At 41.0% G+C, this 17,853-nt stretch overlaps 1 protein-coding gene across 2 annotated transcripts in view; it reads right to left on the bottom strand.

Moving 5' to 3' along the window:
• EML5 (EMAP like 5) overlaps positions 1-13,789 on the bottom strand; it is a 198,622-nt gene extending 184,833 nt beyond the window's left edge. For both annotated transcript variants that reach the window (XM_023205396.1, XM_026455498.1), the window contains exon 1: positions 13,593-13,789. In XM_023205396.1, coding sequence (XP_023061164.1) covers positions 13,593-13,789 — 197 coding nt within the window. The remainder of the gene's footprint in view (positions 1-13,592) is intronic.
• Between the last annotated feature and the right edge of the window lie 4,064 nt (positions 13,790-17,853).

The following is a 17,853-nucleotide window of genomic DNA, read 5'->3' as shown; positions in this document are numbered from 1 at the left end:
AAAATGAGTTGGTTCTCTGTCATCTTTAGAAGGTGACCAATTACCTTGAACTTGAATTGACTGCAGTTCTTACCCTAATTAAAAAACTCAAATTGTCCCATGTAGAAGTCACTTCGTATTGGCTCCTTGGAACTTTGCGTGTCACCCTACTAGCCTTTTACATGTCCTGCACTCTCTGATGTCAAGATATCCTAGACGCAAACCAGGAATCAGCTACTTCTCCATGAATCCTTGTTTTTATCTTGAGGAATGAATTTTAAGACCAGAGTCTGGGACTTGCTATCTATACTGGCTTTGCCACATTTTTGTAAACTTTCAGTGGATAGAACTAGGTAAAAAAATATATTCATATATGATACATTGTAAGTTCATATGGACATTTCCAATTCAAATTCAGAACTACAAAATTTTTACTTCTATGTTACTGTGAGGAAATAATTCTCCATGGATCTCTCATGTTTCTGAAAAAAAAAATTTTTTTTTTTAAGATGGAGTTTTGCTCTGTTGCCCAGGATGGAGTGCAATGGTGCAATCTTGGCTCACTCTGCAACCTCCACCTCCCAGGTTCAAGAGATTCTCCTGCCTCAGCATCCCAAGTAACTGTGATTACAAAAGCACACCACAACACCAGCTAATTTTTGTATTTTTAGTAGAGATAGGGTTTCACCATGTTGGTCAGTCTGGTCTTGAACTCCTGACCTCTAGTGATCCACCTGCCTCAGCCTCCCAAAGTGCTGGGATTACAGGCATAAGTCACCGCACCCAGCCCATGTTTCTGAAAATGTTGAATGCAAAGGTATTAACTTTGTTCTACACTATTTTTTGAAGGGTATTTGTACAGCAGACAGACTTGAAAAATAAAGATAATATCTCCCTCTGGACAAAGGGTAGATTTGTTTACTGTTCAGTATAAAAAACATCTCTCTCTCCAGCGCAAAGGACACTGTATCTCTCAGGGTTCTGCAGAGAAACAGAACTAATAGAATATATACAAAGGGATTTATTTCAAGGAATTGGCTCACGATTGTGGGGACTGACAGGTCTAAAATCCACAGGGCAGGGCGGTAGTTGATGTTGCAATCTTTTCTTTTTTTTTCTTTTGAGATGGAGTCTCTGTCACCCAGGCTGGAATGCAGAGGCATGATCTCGGCTCACTGCAACCTCCGCCTTCCAGGTTCAGGCGAGTCTCCTGCCTCAACCTCCCAAGTAGCTGGGATTACAGGCGCACACCACCATGCCCAGCTAATTTTGTATTTTTAGTAGAGACGGGGTTTCACCATTTTGGCCAGGATGGTCTCCATCTCTTGACCTCATGATCCATCCACCTTGTCCTCCCAAAGTGCTGGGATTACAGGCGTGAGCCACCATGCCCGGCTGAGTGGGGCCCCTTATAAAGAATAATCTCCTTTCCTGAAAGCCAACTGATAAGATGTTAATCATATCTATAAAATACCTTCACAGCTCACTTAATGTTTGATTAAATCATCTGGTACTATATAACCTCGTCAAGATGACACAGAAAACTAACCATCACAAGCAGGTTTGTTTGCAGCCTATTATAAAAGATTCAGTTTCCATAAACCCCAGGTTACTGAGCTGTGATGCAAACTCACAATTTAGGCTCCTGTATATCACCCTGTGGGTTTAGGTGGGCAAAGATTACTGACACAAACACAATGCTCATGCTGTTTGCTGTGCATATATGAAGTGATAAATCCTTTTGTTTCTGACCCAGAAGCTGATGTGCTCTGTCAGCATCCAAGAAATTGTGGTAGGTTCCTAGTAACTTTCCAGTAGGGTAAAACTGCAGTATGTTCACAGTTCTTGACAGTTACATCTGATTTTTTTTCTTCCATCCTGAGAATTTTGGTTCTCAAATATAATAGATTAATAAATTAGAATGTCCCAAAATTACTGATTTGTTTTATCCCACTTTGCACACACCACAGACTCAGACTAACAATGCCAATGATACTAATGTGTCCAGAATTGGATCCTTCTGGTGGGTTCTTAGTCTCACTGACTTCAAGAATGAGGCTGTGGACCCTTGCAGTGAGTGTTAAAAGTTCTTAAAGATGGTGTGTTCGGAGTTTCTTCCTTCTGGTGGGTTCGTGTTCTCGTTGACTTCAGGAGCGAAGCCACAGACCTTTGCAGTGAGTGTTACAGCTCTAAAAGCCAGCACGTCTGGAGTTGTTCGTTCCTCCCGGTGGGTTCATGGTCTCGCTGGCTTCAGGAGTGAAGCTGCAAACCTTCACAGTGAGTGTTACAGCTCATAAAGGCAGTGAGGACCCAAAGAGTGAACATCAGCAAGATTTATTGCGAAGAGCGAAAGAACAAACCTTCCACAGCGTGGAAGGAGACCCGAGGGGGTTGCCACTGCTGGCTTGGGTGGCCAGCTTTTATTCCCTTATTTGGCCCCGCCCACGTCCTGCTGATTGTTCCATTTTACAGAGCACTGCTTGGTCCACTTTACAGAGTGCTGATTGGTCCATTTTTACGATGCTGATTGGTGCGTTTACAAACCTTTAGCCAGACACAGAGCGCTAATTGGTGTGTTTACAATCTTTAGCTAGACAGAAAAGTTCTCCAAGTCCTCAGCCAACCCAGAAGCCCAGCTGGCTTCACCTCTCACTACCACTAGTTATAATTACTAAAAATCGTCACTTATTTTGTATATCCTTATCCCCTTTTTGCATTTCTCATTGATATGGTTTGGCTGTGTCCCCACCCAAATCTCATCTTGAATTGTAGTTCTCATAATCTCCAGTCATGGGAGGGACCTGGTCGAGGTAACTGAATCATGGTGATGAGTACTCTCATGCCATTCTCATGATAGTGAGTTCCCATGAGATCTGATGATTTTATAAGGGGCTTTTCCCCATCTTCACTCTGCACTTGTCCTTGCTGCTACCACGTGAAGAAGGACATGTTTCCTTCCCTTCTGCCATGACTGTAAGTTTCCTGAGGCTTCTCCAGCCCTGCAGAACTGTGAGTCAATTAAACCTCTTTCCTATATAAATTACCCAGTCTTGCTTATGTTTTTATTAGCAGTGTGAGAACAAACTAATTCAGTTGTTTTAGTTTGTTAGATTGGTAAAGATACCCAAAAATGTGGAAGCAACTTTGCAACTGGGTAACAGGCAGAGGCTAGAACAGTTTGTAGGGCTCAGACGAAGATAGGAAAATGTGGGAAAGTTTAGAACTTCCTAAAGACTTGGAAGGCTCAGAAGACAGGAAGATGTGGGAAAGTCTGGAAGTTCCTAGAGACCTGTTGAATGGCTTTGCCTAAAATGCTGATAGTGATATGGACAATAAGGTCCACCCTGAGGTGGTCTCAGATGGAGAAGAGGAACTTGTTGGGAACTGGAGTAAAGATCAATCTTACTACGCAAAGAGACTGGCAGCATTTTGCTCAGCCCTAGAGATCTGTGGAACACTGAATTTAGGAGAGATGATTTAGGGTATCTGGTGGGATAAATTTTTAAGCAACAAAGCATTCAAGAGGAAGCAGAGCATAAAAGTTTGGAAAATTTTCAGCCTGATGATGCAGTAGAAAAGAAAAACCCATTTTCTGGGGAGAAATTCAAGCCTGTTGCAGAAATCTGTATAAGAATGAGGAATCACAGGCTGCTCTCCAAGACAAAGAGGAAAATGTCTCCAGGGCATGTCAAAGACCTTCGCAGCAGCCCCTCCCATCACAGGCTCAGAGCCTCCGAGGAAAATCTGGTTTCCAGGGCCAGGTCCAAGACACTCCTGCTAAGTACAGCCTAGAGACTTGGTGCCCTATGTCCTCACCACTCCAGCTGTGACTAAAAAGAGGCCAAGATACAGCTCAGGCCATGACTTTGGAGGGTGCAAGACCCAAGCTTTGGCAGCTTCCACATGATGTTGGTCCTGCAAGTGTGCAGAAGACAAGAACTGAGGTTTGGGAACCTCTGCCTAGATTTCAGAGAATGTATGAAAATGCCTGGATGGGGCACAATGGCTCACACCTGTAATCCCAGCACTTTGGGAGGCCAAGGTGGATGGATCACATGAGGTCAGGAGTTCAAGACCAGCCTGGCCAACATGATGAAACCCTGTCTCTACTAGAAATACAGAATTAGGTGTGGTGGCACACACCTGTAGTCCCAGCTACTCAGGAGGCTGAGACAGAAGAATCCCTTGAACCCAAGAGCTGGAGGTTGCAGTGAGCCAAGATTGCACCACTGCACTCCAGCCTGGGCAAGACAGAATGAAACTCTGTGGGGAAAAAAAAAAAAGAAAGAAAGAAAAGAAAGAAAGAGAAAGAAAGAAAAACAGAAAGACACCTGGATGTCCAGGCAGAGGTACGTTGCAGGGATGGAGCCCTCATGGAGACCCTCTGCTAGGGAAGTGCATAAAGGAAATGTGGGGTTGGACCCCCGACACAGCTCTACTAGGACACTGCGTAGTAGAGCTGTGAGAAGACAGCCACAGTCTGGAGGACAGTGTAAATGTAAAGGACTAAAATCTCCAATCAAAAGAGATAGAGTGGCTGAATGGATGAACAGATCAATGGAAGATCCATTGGAAAAGTTCAATGGAACTTCCATTGATCCAGGAAACACATTTCACCTATAAATACACACATGGACTGAAAATAAAAGGATGGAAAAAGATATTCCATGCCAATAGAAACCAAAAAGAGCAAGAGTAGCTATACTTAAGTATACCAGAAAAAATAGATTTCAAGACAAAAAACTATAAGAAGAGACAAAGTCACCATATAATGACAAAGGGGTCAATTCAGCAAGAAGATAAAACAATTTTAAATATATACGTGCCCAACATTAGAGTACTCAGATACGTAAAGCAAGTATTATCAAAGCTAGAGAAAGAGACAGGCCCAAGTATAATAGCTGGAGATTTCAACAACCCATTTTCAGCACTGGACACATTTTCCAGACCGAAAATCAACAAAGAAACATCTGACTTACTGTGCACTATAGCCCAAATGGATCTAATAGATATTTGCAGAATATTTCATCCAATGGCTACAGAATGCACATTCTTTTCCTCAGCATATGGATTATTCTCAAGGATAGACTGTATGTTGGGTCATAAAACAAGTCTGAAAATGTTGAAAATAATTGAAATAATATCAAGCACCTTCTCTAACCACAATGGAATAAAACTAGAAATTAATAACAAGAGGAATTTTTGAAACTATACAAATACATATGTGGAAATTAAACAATATGCTCCTGAATGACCAGTGGGTCCATGAAGAAATTAAAAAGGAAACTGAAAAATTTCTTGAAACAAATGCAAGTGAAAACACAACATATCAAAACCTATGGGATACTGCAAAAGCAGTACTCAAAGGGAAGTTTAAAGTTATAAGTGCCTACTTCAAAAGAGAGGAAAATCTTCAAATAAACAATCTAATGATGTATCTTAACGAACTAGAAAAGCAAGAGCAAACCAAACCCAAAATTAGTAGAAAGAAATAAGATCAGAGCAGAAATAAATGAAATTGAAATTTTAAAAAACTAATACAAAATTTCAATGAAACAAAAAGCAGTTTTTTTAAAAAAAGTTAAACAAAATTGACAAACCTTTAGCCCGATTAAGAAAAAGAAGAAGATACAAATAAAATTGGAAATGAAAAAGACACTACAACTGATACTGCAGAAATTCAAAGGATCATTAGTGGCTACTATGACCAACTCTATGTCACTAAATTTGAAAATCTAGAAGAAATGAACAAATTCCTAGACACATACAACCTACCAAGACTGAAGCAGGAAGAAATCCAAAACCCGAACAGACCAATAACAAATAAAACAAATAACAAGATCGAAGCCATAATAAAAATTCCAAATCAAAACTACAATAAGCTAGCATCTCACCCCAGTTAAAATGACTTATATCCAAAAGACAGGCAGTAACAAATGCTGGCAAGGATGTAGAGAATGTAATTTTGTATAACCACTATGGAGAACAGTTTGGAGGTTCCTCAAAAAACTAAAAATAGTGCTACCATATGATCCAGCAATTCCACTGCAGGGCATATACCCAAAAGAAAAGAAATCAGGATATCAAGGCGATATCTGCACTCCAATGTTTGTTGCAGCACTGTTCACAATAGCTAAGATTCAGAAGCAACATAATAGTCTATCAACAGATGAATGGATAAAGAAAATGTGGTATATATACACAACGGAGTCTAGTCAGCCATAAAAAAAAGAGATTCTATGATTTGCAAAATCATGGATGGCGCTGGAGATTGTTAAGTGAAATAAGTCAGGCAAAGAAAGAGAAACATTGCATGTTCCCACCTATTTATGGGATCTAAAAATCAAAACAACTGAACTAATGAACATAGAGAGTAGAAGGACGGTTACCAGAAGCTGGAAAGGGTAGTGGAGGACTCAAGGGGAAGTGGGGATAGTTAATGGGTACAAAAAAAAGAGTTAGAACGAATAACAGCATTTGATAGCACAACAGGGTGACTATAGTCAATAATTTAATTGTACATTTTAGAATAACTAAAAAGTTGCAGCTGGATTCTCTATAATACAAAAGATAAAGCCTTGAGGGGAAGGATACCCAATTCTCTATGGGATTATTCCACACTGCTTGCCTGTATCAAAACATCTCATGTACCTCATAAATAGATACACTATGTACCCACAAAAATTAAAAACAAAAATTTAGTAAAATAAAATAGAGCTGTTGATCTTGTTCCTTCTGTCCAAAATATAAAACTTGCTCTTCCAACAGTTTCCCAATTCAGCAGCCAGTAACTCCATTCTTTCAATTGTTCTGACCAAAAATTCTGTGATCATCATTGACCTTTCTTTTCTCTCACGATTTATATGTGATCCATTAATAAATCACGCTACCTCTATCTTCAAAACATATACAAAATTTGACCCTTTCTCACTACTTTCACCGTTACCACCCCAGTCCACGCCACCAATACTTCCTGATTGGATTACTGCAACAGTCTCCTAAGTGGTCTCCCTGCTTCCATCCTGTCCCTACCTCTTCAGTCTGTTGTCAATATAGGAGCCAGAGTGACTTTGTTAAACCATAAGTCAAATTATGTCACTATTTTGATTAGTTCCAATAACTTCCATTCTCAGATGGGAAAGTGAAAATCCTCTCATCAGCCTATAAAGTTCTACAAAATCTGCCCCCACCACCACTAGCTCATCAGACCTCATTTCTTACTACTTTCCTTCAAGTTCACTCTGCTCCAGCCACATTAACATTCTTACTGTTCCTCAAAAATACTGGCATTCTGCTTCAGGGCATTTGCATTTGAAGTCCCTTTGCCTAACATGTCCTTTCCTCAAATATCCACATAGCACATTACCTCACCTCCTACTTTCTACTTAAGTGTCACCTTTACAGTGAGGTCTTCCTGGTCACCCTATCTAAATACCTATGTAAACTCTTCCCATTAGTTTCTTTTTTTTTTTTTTGAGAGGGAGTCTCGCTGTGTCTCCCACACTGGAGTGCAGTGGCGGCGCAATCACGGCTCACTGCAAGCTCTGCCTCCCGGGTTCATGCCATTCTCCTGCCTCAGCCTCCCGAATAGCTGGGACTACAGGTGCCCGCCACCACACCCGGCTAATTTTTTGTATTTTTAGTAGAGATAGGGTTTCACTGTGTTAGCCAGGATGGTCTCTATCTCCTGACCTCAGGATCCACCTGCCTCAGCCTCCCAAAGTGCTGGGATTACAGGCGTGAGCCACCACGCCCGGCCCCCAATAGTTTCTATCACATTTTCTCACCTTGTTTTCCTTAGCCCTTACAAACTATACATATATACATGCATATATAAAATTTTACAAACATATATAAAATTTACCTTCTTTATTCTGTATCTCCCCACCAAGTAGATAAAAGCTCCATAAGGGTGGGCAATTTTATCTGTTTGGTTCACTGTCATATCTCTAGTGATAAGAATAGTTTTTGGCAAATAATAGGTGTTCAGTAAATATATGTTGAAAGAACAAGTAAACCAAGAAATAGATATGTGCCAAATGCCACTTAAGAAAGGGTCTTAAGAAGGTGTGAGCAACCAACTGATATGGTTTGGCTCTGTGTCGCCACCCAAATCTCACCTTGAATTGTACTCCCATAATTCCCATGTGTTGTGGGAAGGACCCAGTGGGAGATAATTTGAATCATGGGGGCAGTTTCCCCCATACTGTTCTCATGGTAGGGAATAAGTCTCACGAGATGTGATGGTTTTATCAGAGGTTTCCGCTTTTACACCTTCCTCATTTTCTCTTGCTGCTGCCATGTAAGAACTGTCTTTTACTTCCCACCATGATTCTGAAGCCTCCCCAGCCATGTGGAACTGTCAGTCCAATTAAACCTCTTTTTCTTCCCAGTCTCGGGTATCTCTTTATCAGCAGCGTGAAAACGGACTAATGAACCAACTATGTCAAATCATGATGAAAAATCAAATGAAATGAGAACTGATAACCACTGGATTTGGCAATGCCAGTGGTCACTGGTAACCTCAACAAGAACTGCTATGGTGAAACAGAACAAAGCCAAGAGTAAATAGGAGAAAACAAACTGAAGATAGTATACGCACATTTTTCAAATATTCTCTCATAACACAAAACCACTGCACACAATGTTACCTCTTCCCAGAATGCTATACCTTCTTTCATTTCTTCTGATGACCCTTTCTCCCTATTGTCCTTAAAGACTTAGCTTAGGTATCACATTCTATAAGAAACATCATTGTGAACTTTTTATAACCCCGTGTACATACCATATCACAGGGACATTAGTGCTAGTCCTAATATACATATTCTCATTGGGTATTTGATTGTGGCTAAACTCTGAGTATCTTAAGGCAGGGATTCTTGCACAAAACAGAAGCTCAACAAATATTTCTTAGATGAGAAAACTTTGAAATAGAAGTTCTTAATAGTTTCTAATAATTCATTATTCCACGTTTTCCTTAATGTATATCCAAAACATGTTTTATTAATTGTCTGCATATTTGCACACAAGACATTATAAAATAAAGGAAAACAGTTATTAAATGTAAATCTAATAATCTGGCTTATCCCTAAAGAATATATACTTAATACACATCTATTACAACTTCAACTATTATTCTAGTTAATTCCTACTTTTCCTGGAAAATGTCTCTTAATTTTATCCCTTAAATTATGCAATATTTAAAAAACCATAAATACTTTGATATTGCAACACATAAAATGAAGCCTTACCAAATATAATTGTTACATGGTCTATAAATAAATGCTACGTCCATCTAATTCTAGTTACTTAAGCACAGGGACATTTTATTAAATATGTTTTCTAATACTTTTTGAAGCACTACTTCTACATATTGCACAGTGCTTAAGAAAATTCTGGAATCAGGTTTGAGGAGAGGGTTTGTGCCCATTTCTCAAACTGCTTAAGAATTCTAGGCATGGTTGGGGCAATGTGTTTCCCAAACAGAATAATCTGAGGCACTTTTTAAAAAATAGATTCCTGGGCTCCAACCCTAAAAAATTCTGACTTCATGCATTTGAGCAAAAGGCTAGAAACTGGTGAAAAGCTCTTCAAACTATTTTGAAGATAAGCCAGGTTTGGGAAATCGTGAACACGTACCTGGAAGCATTAAGTAGACCACAAGTAGGTTTCCAGTAATTCCTACCAGAGCTTAAAAAGTTGCTACTGTGAACCCATATAAACACACAAAAAAATCTATCATGGAAATGTCATTCGGAATCGCTTTTCCAATTACAATTTTGACTTGTATTGAATAAATTAAGTTTCTATACCATAAATACTGAGCAGTCAAAAACCACTTTTGCTAGATTACAATAAGGCTTGGTCAGTATTTTTTCTGAAGAACATTTACCACAAATAAAGAAAATAGCTTATACACCCTTCATTTTGTCTTTTAAAAAAGCCATACATAGAAGCAATGAACAGTTATTATTTTAACCTGCAACCATATAGTATGGTATACTTTTCAAAATATTTCAGATGCATTGTCATTTGAGCTCATCACCAACTCGGTCACCAACCACTTTGACTATGTTTAAAAAAAACAAAAGCATTCTAAATTCTATAACTACATAATACATAAACAATAGGCCCTGATTACTCCCATAAGGAAAGCAGAATCAAATAACAAAATGCCCCAAGTTAATTATATTACACTAATGGTCTTCACTGGTATAGATGATTTGAAAACTATCAATAATATCCTTAAGAACAATCTTGCAAAAATTTGTTGATGGGAAGTACCTAGAATAATAAATTTGAAAAGATATTACACTCTGGCTGCACACGGTGGCTCACACCTGTAATCCCAACACTTTGGGAGGCAGAAGTAGGAGGATCTCTTGAGCCAAGGAGTCCAGGACCAGCCTGGGCAACATACAGAGACCCCATCATTACCGAAAAAAAAAATAGCCCGGTAACATGGCCTACATCTGTGGTCTCAGCCACTTGGGAGGCTGAGGTAGGAAGATCACTTGAGCCCAAGAGTTCAAAGCTACAGTGAGCACCGATTGCACCATTGCACTATAGCCTGTGTGATGCAGAGCAAGAGCCTCAGTTAAAAAAAAAAAAAAAAGCTATTGCATTCTTTTAACAACTTGGCAAAAGTTTCAAAATATAGACCAAGATCTAGATGTACGTCTTATGCTAAAACTGGTAGTGGTTTATTTTATAACTTAGTCTTAAATCTAGACTAGAGGTTTTTGTAGATATAGATTTTATAGATTTATAGATTTTATATTGATAAAATAACTAGAGAATTTTGAGAAAAAGAACAAAAAAGTGACCCAAAAAGCCCTGTATTATTTCTGACACCGAAACTAATTGCTATATAAATCAGTTACTGAGATAAATATAACTAAAAGATAAATGACTAAAGAAGTACACCCAGGTAAATGGCAAAAAGAAGATGGAGAACTACAAGCAACACTGAGAAAATGATGAGATGTCATGTGGCACCACCACTGGCAATCCTCAGTGATAATAAAAGGGTCAGAGAACGAGTAAGCAAATGATAGACTAGTCATGATTCAGTCTTTACCACCAACATTGCACTCACATTTTCAAAACCTGAGGACAATGATCTGCTCATTCTGGAAGAGTTCTATCCTCAGACTAAGTAATATTTGACCAATGAGTTTTACATAAGTTTCAGACAAAGGTGGAAACAAAACAGATGATGAAAACAGCACTGACTTTTTATTACTAAGGCTAAGGTTACAGCAACATTGTTTTTCACTATGCATCACATTTGTGAATTACAAATTACATTACATCTTCTGCTGTGACATAATTTAAAAATTACCAGAGTTGTTTCTATATTCACAAGTCAAACACTGAACTGAAAAAATATTCAGAGGTTTTAATAGTTGCTTAATATATTTCACAAACATGATCTGTCATTACTATTTGAAATAAAATGTCCAGAGCCCTTTCACTGATTCCTAAATTATATTCTTAGTATCGTATTAAATTTGTGCCACCAATTTCAATTTCAAGATGCTGTATGATTCAGATTTTACTACCTCATTGAAACTTTTCAGGAAACTTATTTTCATTGTTATACATTAAAGATGCATCATTTGGATAAAATCATAAGCATGTATTGAACTATGAGAAATTCGAGTACGTTCATTGTTTTGTATGAGTTGTGCAACTGTACCAAAAGAAAGTCAAAGCATTACCTTCCTTAAAGTTTACTGAAACATAATTATGAAATTTAAGCGGTGTGACATATAATACAGCTTCTAATTACCGCCAGAAGAACAAGATATAATTTACCTCACCAAATAAATCATGTCTAGTTTCAGAAGACCTTAGTGCTATACTGCTCTCAAAACCCCCAAGGAGTAAAAACAATACAAGCGTACCTCGAGAAGGTCTCAAAATCCTTCACATTTACTCCACCAGCTGAATTCAACCTAACAGACTAAATTATCTGGAGCAGGGCTTCAGTGAAGCCTGCTGCAATTACGTAAAGCTACTATGCCTGGTACTTTGGGAGACCTAACATACGGGAAAGAAGAGAGACTTGAAAGGATTAGGGAAAAAGACAAAACACTGGGGTAAACTCTACTCTTGGGATAAATCACAAGAAGACAAATAATTACTATGGGTTTAGTTTAGTTTTGTTTTTCCATCAGCAATTTAGGCTATTATAATAGGTCTGTAACCCTAATCACCACCATACAGAGTCCCAGCTTGAGAAAAATGAAATGACTTATCAGTGACCTTTTCAAAGTACTACATTAAGTACAATCTGAAAAAGTACTCTGGTGTCCAACAAAACAAAACAAAACAAAACAAAAAACTGAATACATAGCACCACCTCATTCCTTATTGTGCAATCCCAATTTTGGCTCTTCTTATCTTTACTCCATCTTGCCCTACCTTTGTTTGTCCTAGGCCTCCTTTTCCCTCTTACACATTATAGATGTACAGAGATGCAAAACAGAAGAACAACTTTATTTGTGGAATTTAAGTACCAGGGCTTCTTACCTACAAGATTTCGAACCAAGCTACTGGATTTGAAATGCCCAATTTAAATCCTGTGCAACATACATGAGGGAATAAAATTTTGTAACCAAACCCAAATCATAGAATCTTTGATAAAACCCCAAGAGCACCGCACAAACACATTCTCAATTGCTCTTAATGTTTTCCTCTGTAAAGGACAAAAAAATGCTGTGCTTGAGGGAATAATCAGTGGCCTAGAATGATTTCTGAAGCTCTTGACTTTACCACAAAAGTTCTAAGACACTGATTGAAAATTACATTTCAAATATACCGCTCACTGAAGAAATGTAAACAAGTACTGGGACCAACTTTGAGATACTGTACTGTCCAAGGAAGACTAAAAATAGCACCCCAATCGCGATTTACTTTTAAAAAAAATACAAAAGTAGCTTATTTAGGAGTATTTTAATTAAGAGAATTGGAAATCAACGAGGTCATTTTTAGCAGCCTCTTCAGATAAGACCGACCTTAAATTGCCTTCAGGTGTGTATATTTTAACATCCAATGAATTGCCTGGAGGTTGCCGGGGGTTTCGGCTGATAATAGCAGGTGAAACCTGAACTAATAATTACGGCCAGGAGGTGAGCGCCCTCCAGGACGCCACCCTGGGCGCGCTCCCCGGGACCAGCCCACGGCTTGCTGGGCTTCTATCAGTCCTTTATTAGGTAAAGGATTTCCTCCACCCCGGGTGCTTTAAGAATGCATTTAATAAGAAATTTCTCACAGGATCTAAAGGAATAAAGTGCTACAAAAATAACCTTTTCGCAGTTTGCGTAATTTTGATGGAGTGTGAAAGGGCACAAAGCCGTCAAACCGGGTGCCCGGTGGATCCGCGGACCTGATCTTTCTGCACAGACCCGAGAGAGTCCCTAGACGAGGAAGAGGGGAAAGGCGTTTGCAGCGTGTTAACTGGCGGACTCGGGACCAGAGAGACAGCTGCGGATTCCCCTCGGGGTGATGCTCCGTGCAGGAGCGGTCACGGCGTCCAGAGGGACCCGCGGGTGCAAACTCCGGGAGCGGCTCGCAGGGTGACGGCGGCGGCCCCCGCTCCCCGGTACCTGATGATGTCGTCGCTGTGGCCCCGGTAGAACTTCTGCCGGTGCTCCCGCGGGCTATACACCACGCCGACCCCCGCCACGAAGTATACGATCTCCTTGGCCGCAGTGTAGTAGAGGTTGTTGCGGCACTGGTGGCCCCGGTAGCCGTACACCCACTCGAGCCGCAGGTGGCAGCTCGGGGCGCTCCGGGCCGCCATGTCGGGGCGCCCACCCGCCGCTCCCGCTCGGGCCCGCGGCGGCGGCGGGAGGCGGTGGCGGCCCGGCAACGAAAGCCCTCCCGCTGGCGGCCGGGACTTCCCGCCTGCCGCGTCCTCTAAGCCGAGCCCAGCAGGTGCATCTCGCTTCGGGGGCCGCCGCTGCCGCCTCAGCCCACAGGCGGGAGGAAAACCCTCGCCTCGCGGAACATGCTGAGGGCCGCGAGCGCCGCCGGCTGTCAGGTGGATGCCCCGAGCCCTTCGCCCGCCTCGGCTACCCTGGTCTCCTCAGCCCGTAGCGCCTGGGCCGAGAGCGAGGGCCCGCCTCCAGCTTCTCAGCCACCGCCCGCGCACGCAGCTCCCCGCCCCGGTCACCTGCGGCGCTCGCGCCCCGCCGCGGCCTCGTAGCCACAGCCTGGCGGACCCGCGCCGCGCACCCCCGAACCGAACGGAGCCGAGCCCAGCCGAGCCGAGCGGCGGGAGCGCGGCCTGGCGTGGCCCCGCCCCCTCCCGCGCTCACTCCGCCCCGTCTGGAGCCGAGAAGAGGCTGGAGCTCGCCGGGCCAAGGTCCAGCTGCGGAGTCGCTGGGACCGCGTCTCCACACGCGCGCGGGGTGCGGAGCCCTCCCTCTTTGAGCCGCTCAAGCCCAGGCTGACCCTCGGCGACCCCAGGCTTCCGCTGGTTTGTGTCCTCAACCGGGAAGCGCCTGCCTGTTCCTTACGGTCCCTGCACCCAGCGTAGGCCACGTTTATGCCTGGGAAAATCCACACCGGGATGCTAAATTCTCTTTTTTACGGTTGATACCTTGTGTGTCTTACTGCATCATAGTGCTCTCGGACCCAGACATTGGAATGACGCCGAGCTTCCTAAATGTGCTTTTAAATTATTATTTTTAGAGACGGAGCCTCGCTCTGTGGCCCAGGCTGGAGTGGAGTGGCGCAATCTCGGCTCACTGCAGCCTCAAACTCCTGGACTCCAGCGATCTCCCGCCTCAGTCTCCCGAGTAGTAAGGAGCAAAGTTGCCTACTACTATGCCCGGCAAACATTTTGTTTTGTTTTTAAGTTTATTTTGTAGAGGCGGGATCTTGCTGTGTTGCCCAGTCTGGTCTCCAACTCCTGACCTTCAGCAGTTCCCCTGCTTCAGGCTTCCCAAAGCTCTGGGATTACAGGCTTGAGCCACTGCTCCTGCTTCTAAGTGTATGTCTCCTTAAGTGACCGCAAAGCTGAAAGTAGACTTTAGATCGTAAATTGACACGTGAGATCTGATTTCCGAATTGCAAAAAAAAAAAAAAAAAATTGTACTTGGATTTTTTTTACAATGACTGGGACGTCACCAACAGTTACTCTTAATTAAATAAGTTCAATTGTGATCCTGTAGAAAACTCTTGTAACAAAAGTATTGGGAGCAATCAATTCCTGACTATGTCATTTCCCCCCCTACTCAGTTTCCCAAGTGTCCTAACAGGAATATGAACAAGATTTATCAATACCTGTAAAAATAATTTGAAATCCACAATTTAAAAAGTGTTAAGTTCAGGATAGCCACAAGGTTTACAACAAAAAAATACTAATTCACGATATACCAATATGAACCCTTATTGTCTAAAAATCACTGTTTGATTTCCATAGGAAATACCAAGACAGATATCTGACAAAAGCTAAAATAAACTACCATCGTTTCAAGAAATATGACTCCAAAAGGGGTGGACTCCTGTGTGGTACAGATATATTGGAATAGATGTTATCCAATGTCTACTTCCTCAAAGATGGCAATTACTAACTTGAGACAGGATTACCGTTTTGGCTTTGATTATGACTTCTAATCTACACACAGTTTACATGCAAGAAATAAAGGCCATCTGAAAGGAATTTACATAAATGTCATGAAAAGTAAACTCTGAAAGAGTTTCCATTCTGGGCAGAATTTGAAAAAGCGGAATGCAGGATAGCTTTCTGGCAGCTGCTGGAAAGAAAGAAAGCAGGCCTGAGAAGTGGCTCTGAGGCCCATGTAGGGTACCCTGGGCAAAAGCACATAGTTTCTCTTTGTCACCTGGAGAGTGTTTTTTGTTTTTTAATAAGAATATGTTTTAATTCACTAGTGAGTTCCTTGAAATCCCCCAGTGAGAAAAATAAAAATTGTTGATTATTTAAATTCAAGCAATGAACTTAGAAAAGATTAAATATTTTGTTCTATACATTTGTGATATATTAATTACTGGTTACATGTAAATTTAATGAGACAAGGAGGTGGAAGAATATACTTTTTTCTATGTTTCAGATTTTTCAGCATAATATCTTATGGATCCTATGATACAAACTTAAGTACTCAGATTAATAAGAGATTTAAATAATTTATTTTCCCATTCTCATATTTTCCATTACGATTTTCATGACCCAAGGGTAGAGTGTGAAGCAAAAACGTTCTTAATTAAACCATCCTCAACTGGCAACTCAAGACCGAAAGAGACAGCTGAGGCACAAAGGTGGCTAGAAAATGAACCATTCATGAATACTAGAGGAAGAAAAAAGCAAGCCTGATCAGTTCTTACCCTCACAACTTTATATAATCCAGTATTACCAATGTCACATCAGAAAGCTTAATGAAGCTTTTATTGCTAGGTGATATTCCGTCATCTGTATCCTGTGAAAGTAATGCAAATAAGGATGTGAGAGAAAGAAACAAAAAATTATACACATCAACAAATGGACATTTGTTAAGTATTCCAAACGAAGGCTACAATACCCCCTGTATTCTATTAGTCCGTTCTCATGCTGCTAATAAAGACATATCCGAGACTGGGTTATTTATAAAGAAAAGAGGTTTAATTGACTCACAGTTCCGCATTGCTAAGGAGGCCTCACAATCATGGTGGAAGGCAAAGAGAAGCAAAGTCACACATGGCAGCAGACAAGAAGAATTTGTTCAGGGGCGCTCCATTTATAAAACCATCAGATCTCATGAGACTTATTCACTACCACTAGAACAGTATGGGGAAGCCACCCCATGATTCAATTATCTCCACCTGGCCCCACCCTTGACCTGTGGGGATTATTACAATTCAAGGTGATATTTGGGTGGGATACAGCCAAACCATATCACCCACTTTGGTAACCTAGTTCCTGAAACTTGAGTTCCTAGTATGAAATTCGAGATATTTGAAATATTTCTAAAATTCAGGCAAATAAATCATGTGCTGGCTACTGATTAGGTACCCTTAGGTTTATAAAGAAATCTAAGACAAAGTGTAGAAAACATAAAAACCAAAATTCCCCAGCCTGGACAACATGGTGAAACCCAGTCTCTACTAAAAATACAAAAAAAGTAGTCAAGTGTGGTGACGCAGGCCACCATCTCAAAAAAAAAAAGTTATACAATTACTTCTAGCTAGCATGGTGGCTCACACCTCTAATCCCAGCACTTTGGGAGGCCGAGGCGGGACTTCAGGAGTTCGAGACCAACCTGACCAACATGGTGAAACCCTGTCTCTAGTAAAAATATAAAAATTTGCCGGACATGGTGGCAGGCGCCTGTAATCCCAGCTACTCGAGAGGCTGAGACAGGAGAATCGTTTGAACCCGAGAGGTGGAGGTTGCAGTGAGCTGAGATCGCACCACTGCACTCCAGCCTGGGCAACAAAGAGTGAAACTCCATCTCAAAAAAAAAATCTATATCTATATCTATCTATATATATATATCTATAGTCTTACCTTTGATCAGCCTATTATACATACAGAGCCTACCACAGTGCCTGGTACTACAATCCCTACATATTGATCAACCATTAATTAGAAAAGAGAATGTTGTGTGGTCACAATAGGATTCCTCTTAGTTGTATCTTGAATACTTGAAAACCTGAACCTTTTCTTTCTTTCTTTCTTTCCTTCCTTCTTTCCTTCTTTCCTTCTTTCCTTCTTTCCTTCTTCCTTCCTTCCTTCCTTCCTTCCTTCCTTCCTTCCTTCCTTCCTTTCTTTCTTTCTTTCCTTTCTTTCTTTCTTTTTCTTTCTTTCTTTCTTTCTTTCTTTCTTTCTTTCTTTCTTTCTTTCTTTCTTTCTTTCTTTCTTTCTTT

Source organism: Piliocolobus tephrosceles, chromosome 6, assembly GCF_002776525.5.
Source record: "Piliocolobus tephrosceles isolate RC106 chromosome 6, ASM277652v3, whole genome shotgun sequence".
NCBI lineage: Eukaryota > Metazoa > Chordata > Mammalia > Primates > Cercopithecidae > Piliocolobus > Piliocolobus tephrosceles.
Note: the sequence above shows the minus strand (reverse complement) of the source record. Positions and strands in the feature narration are given on the sequence as shown.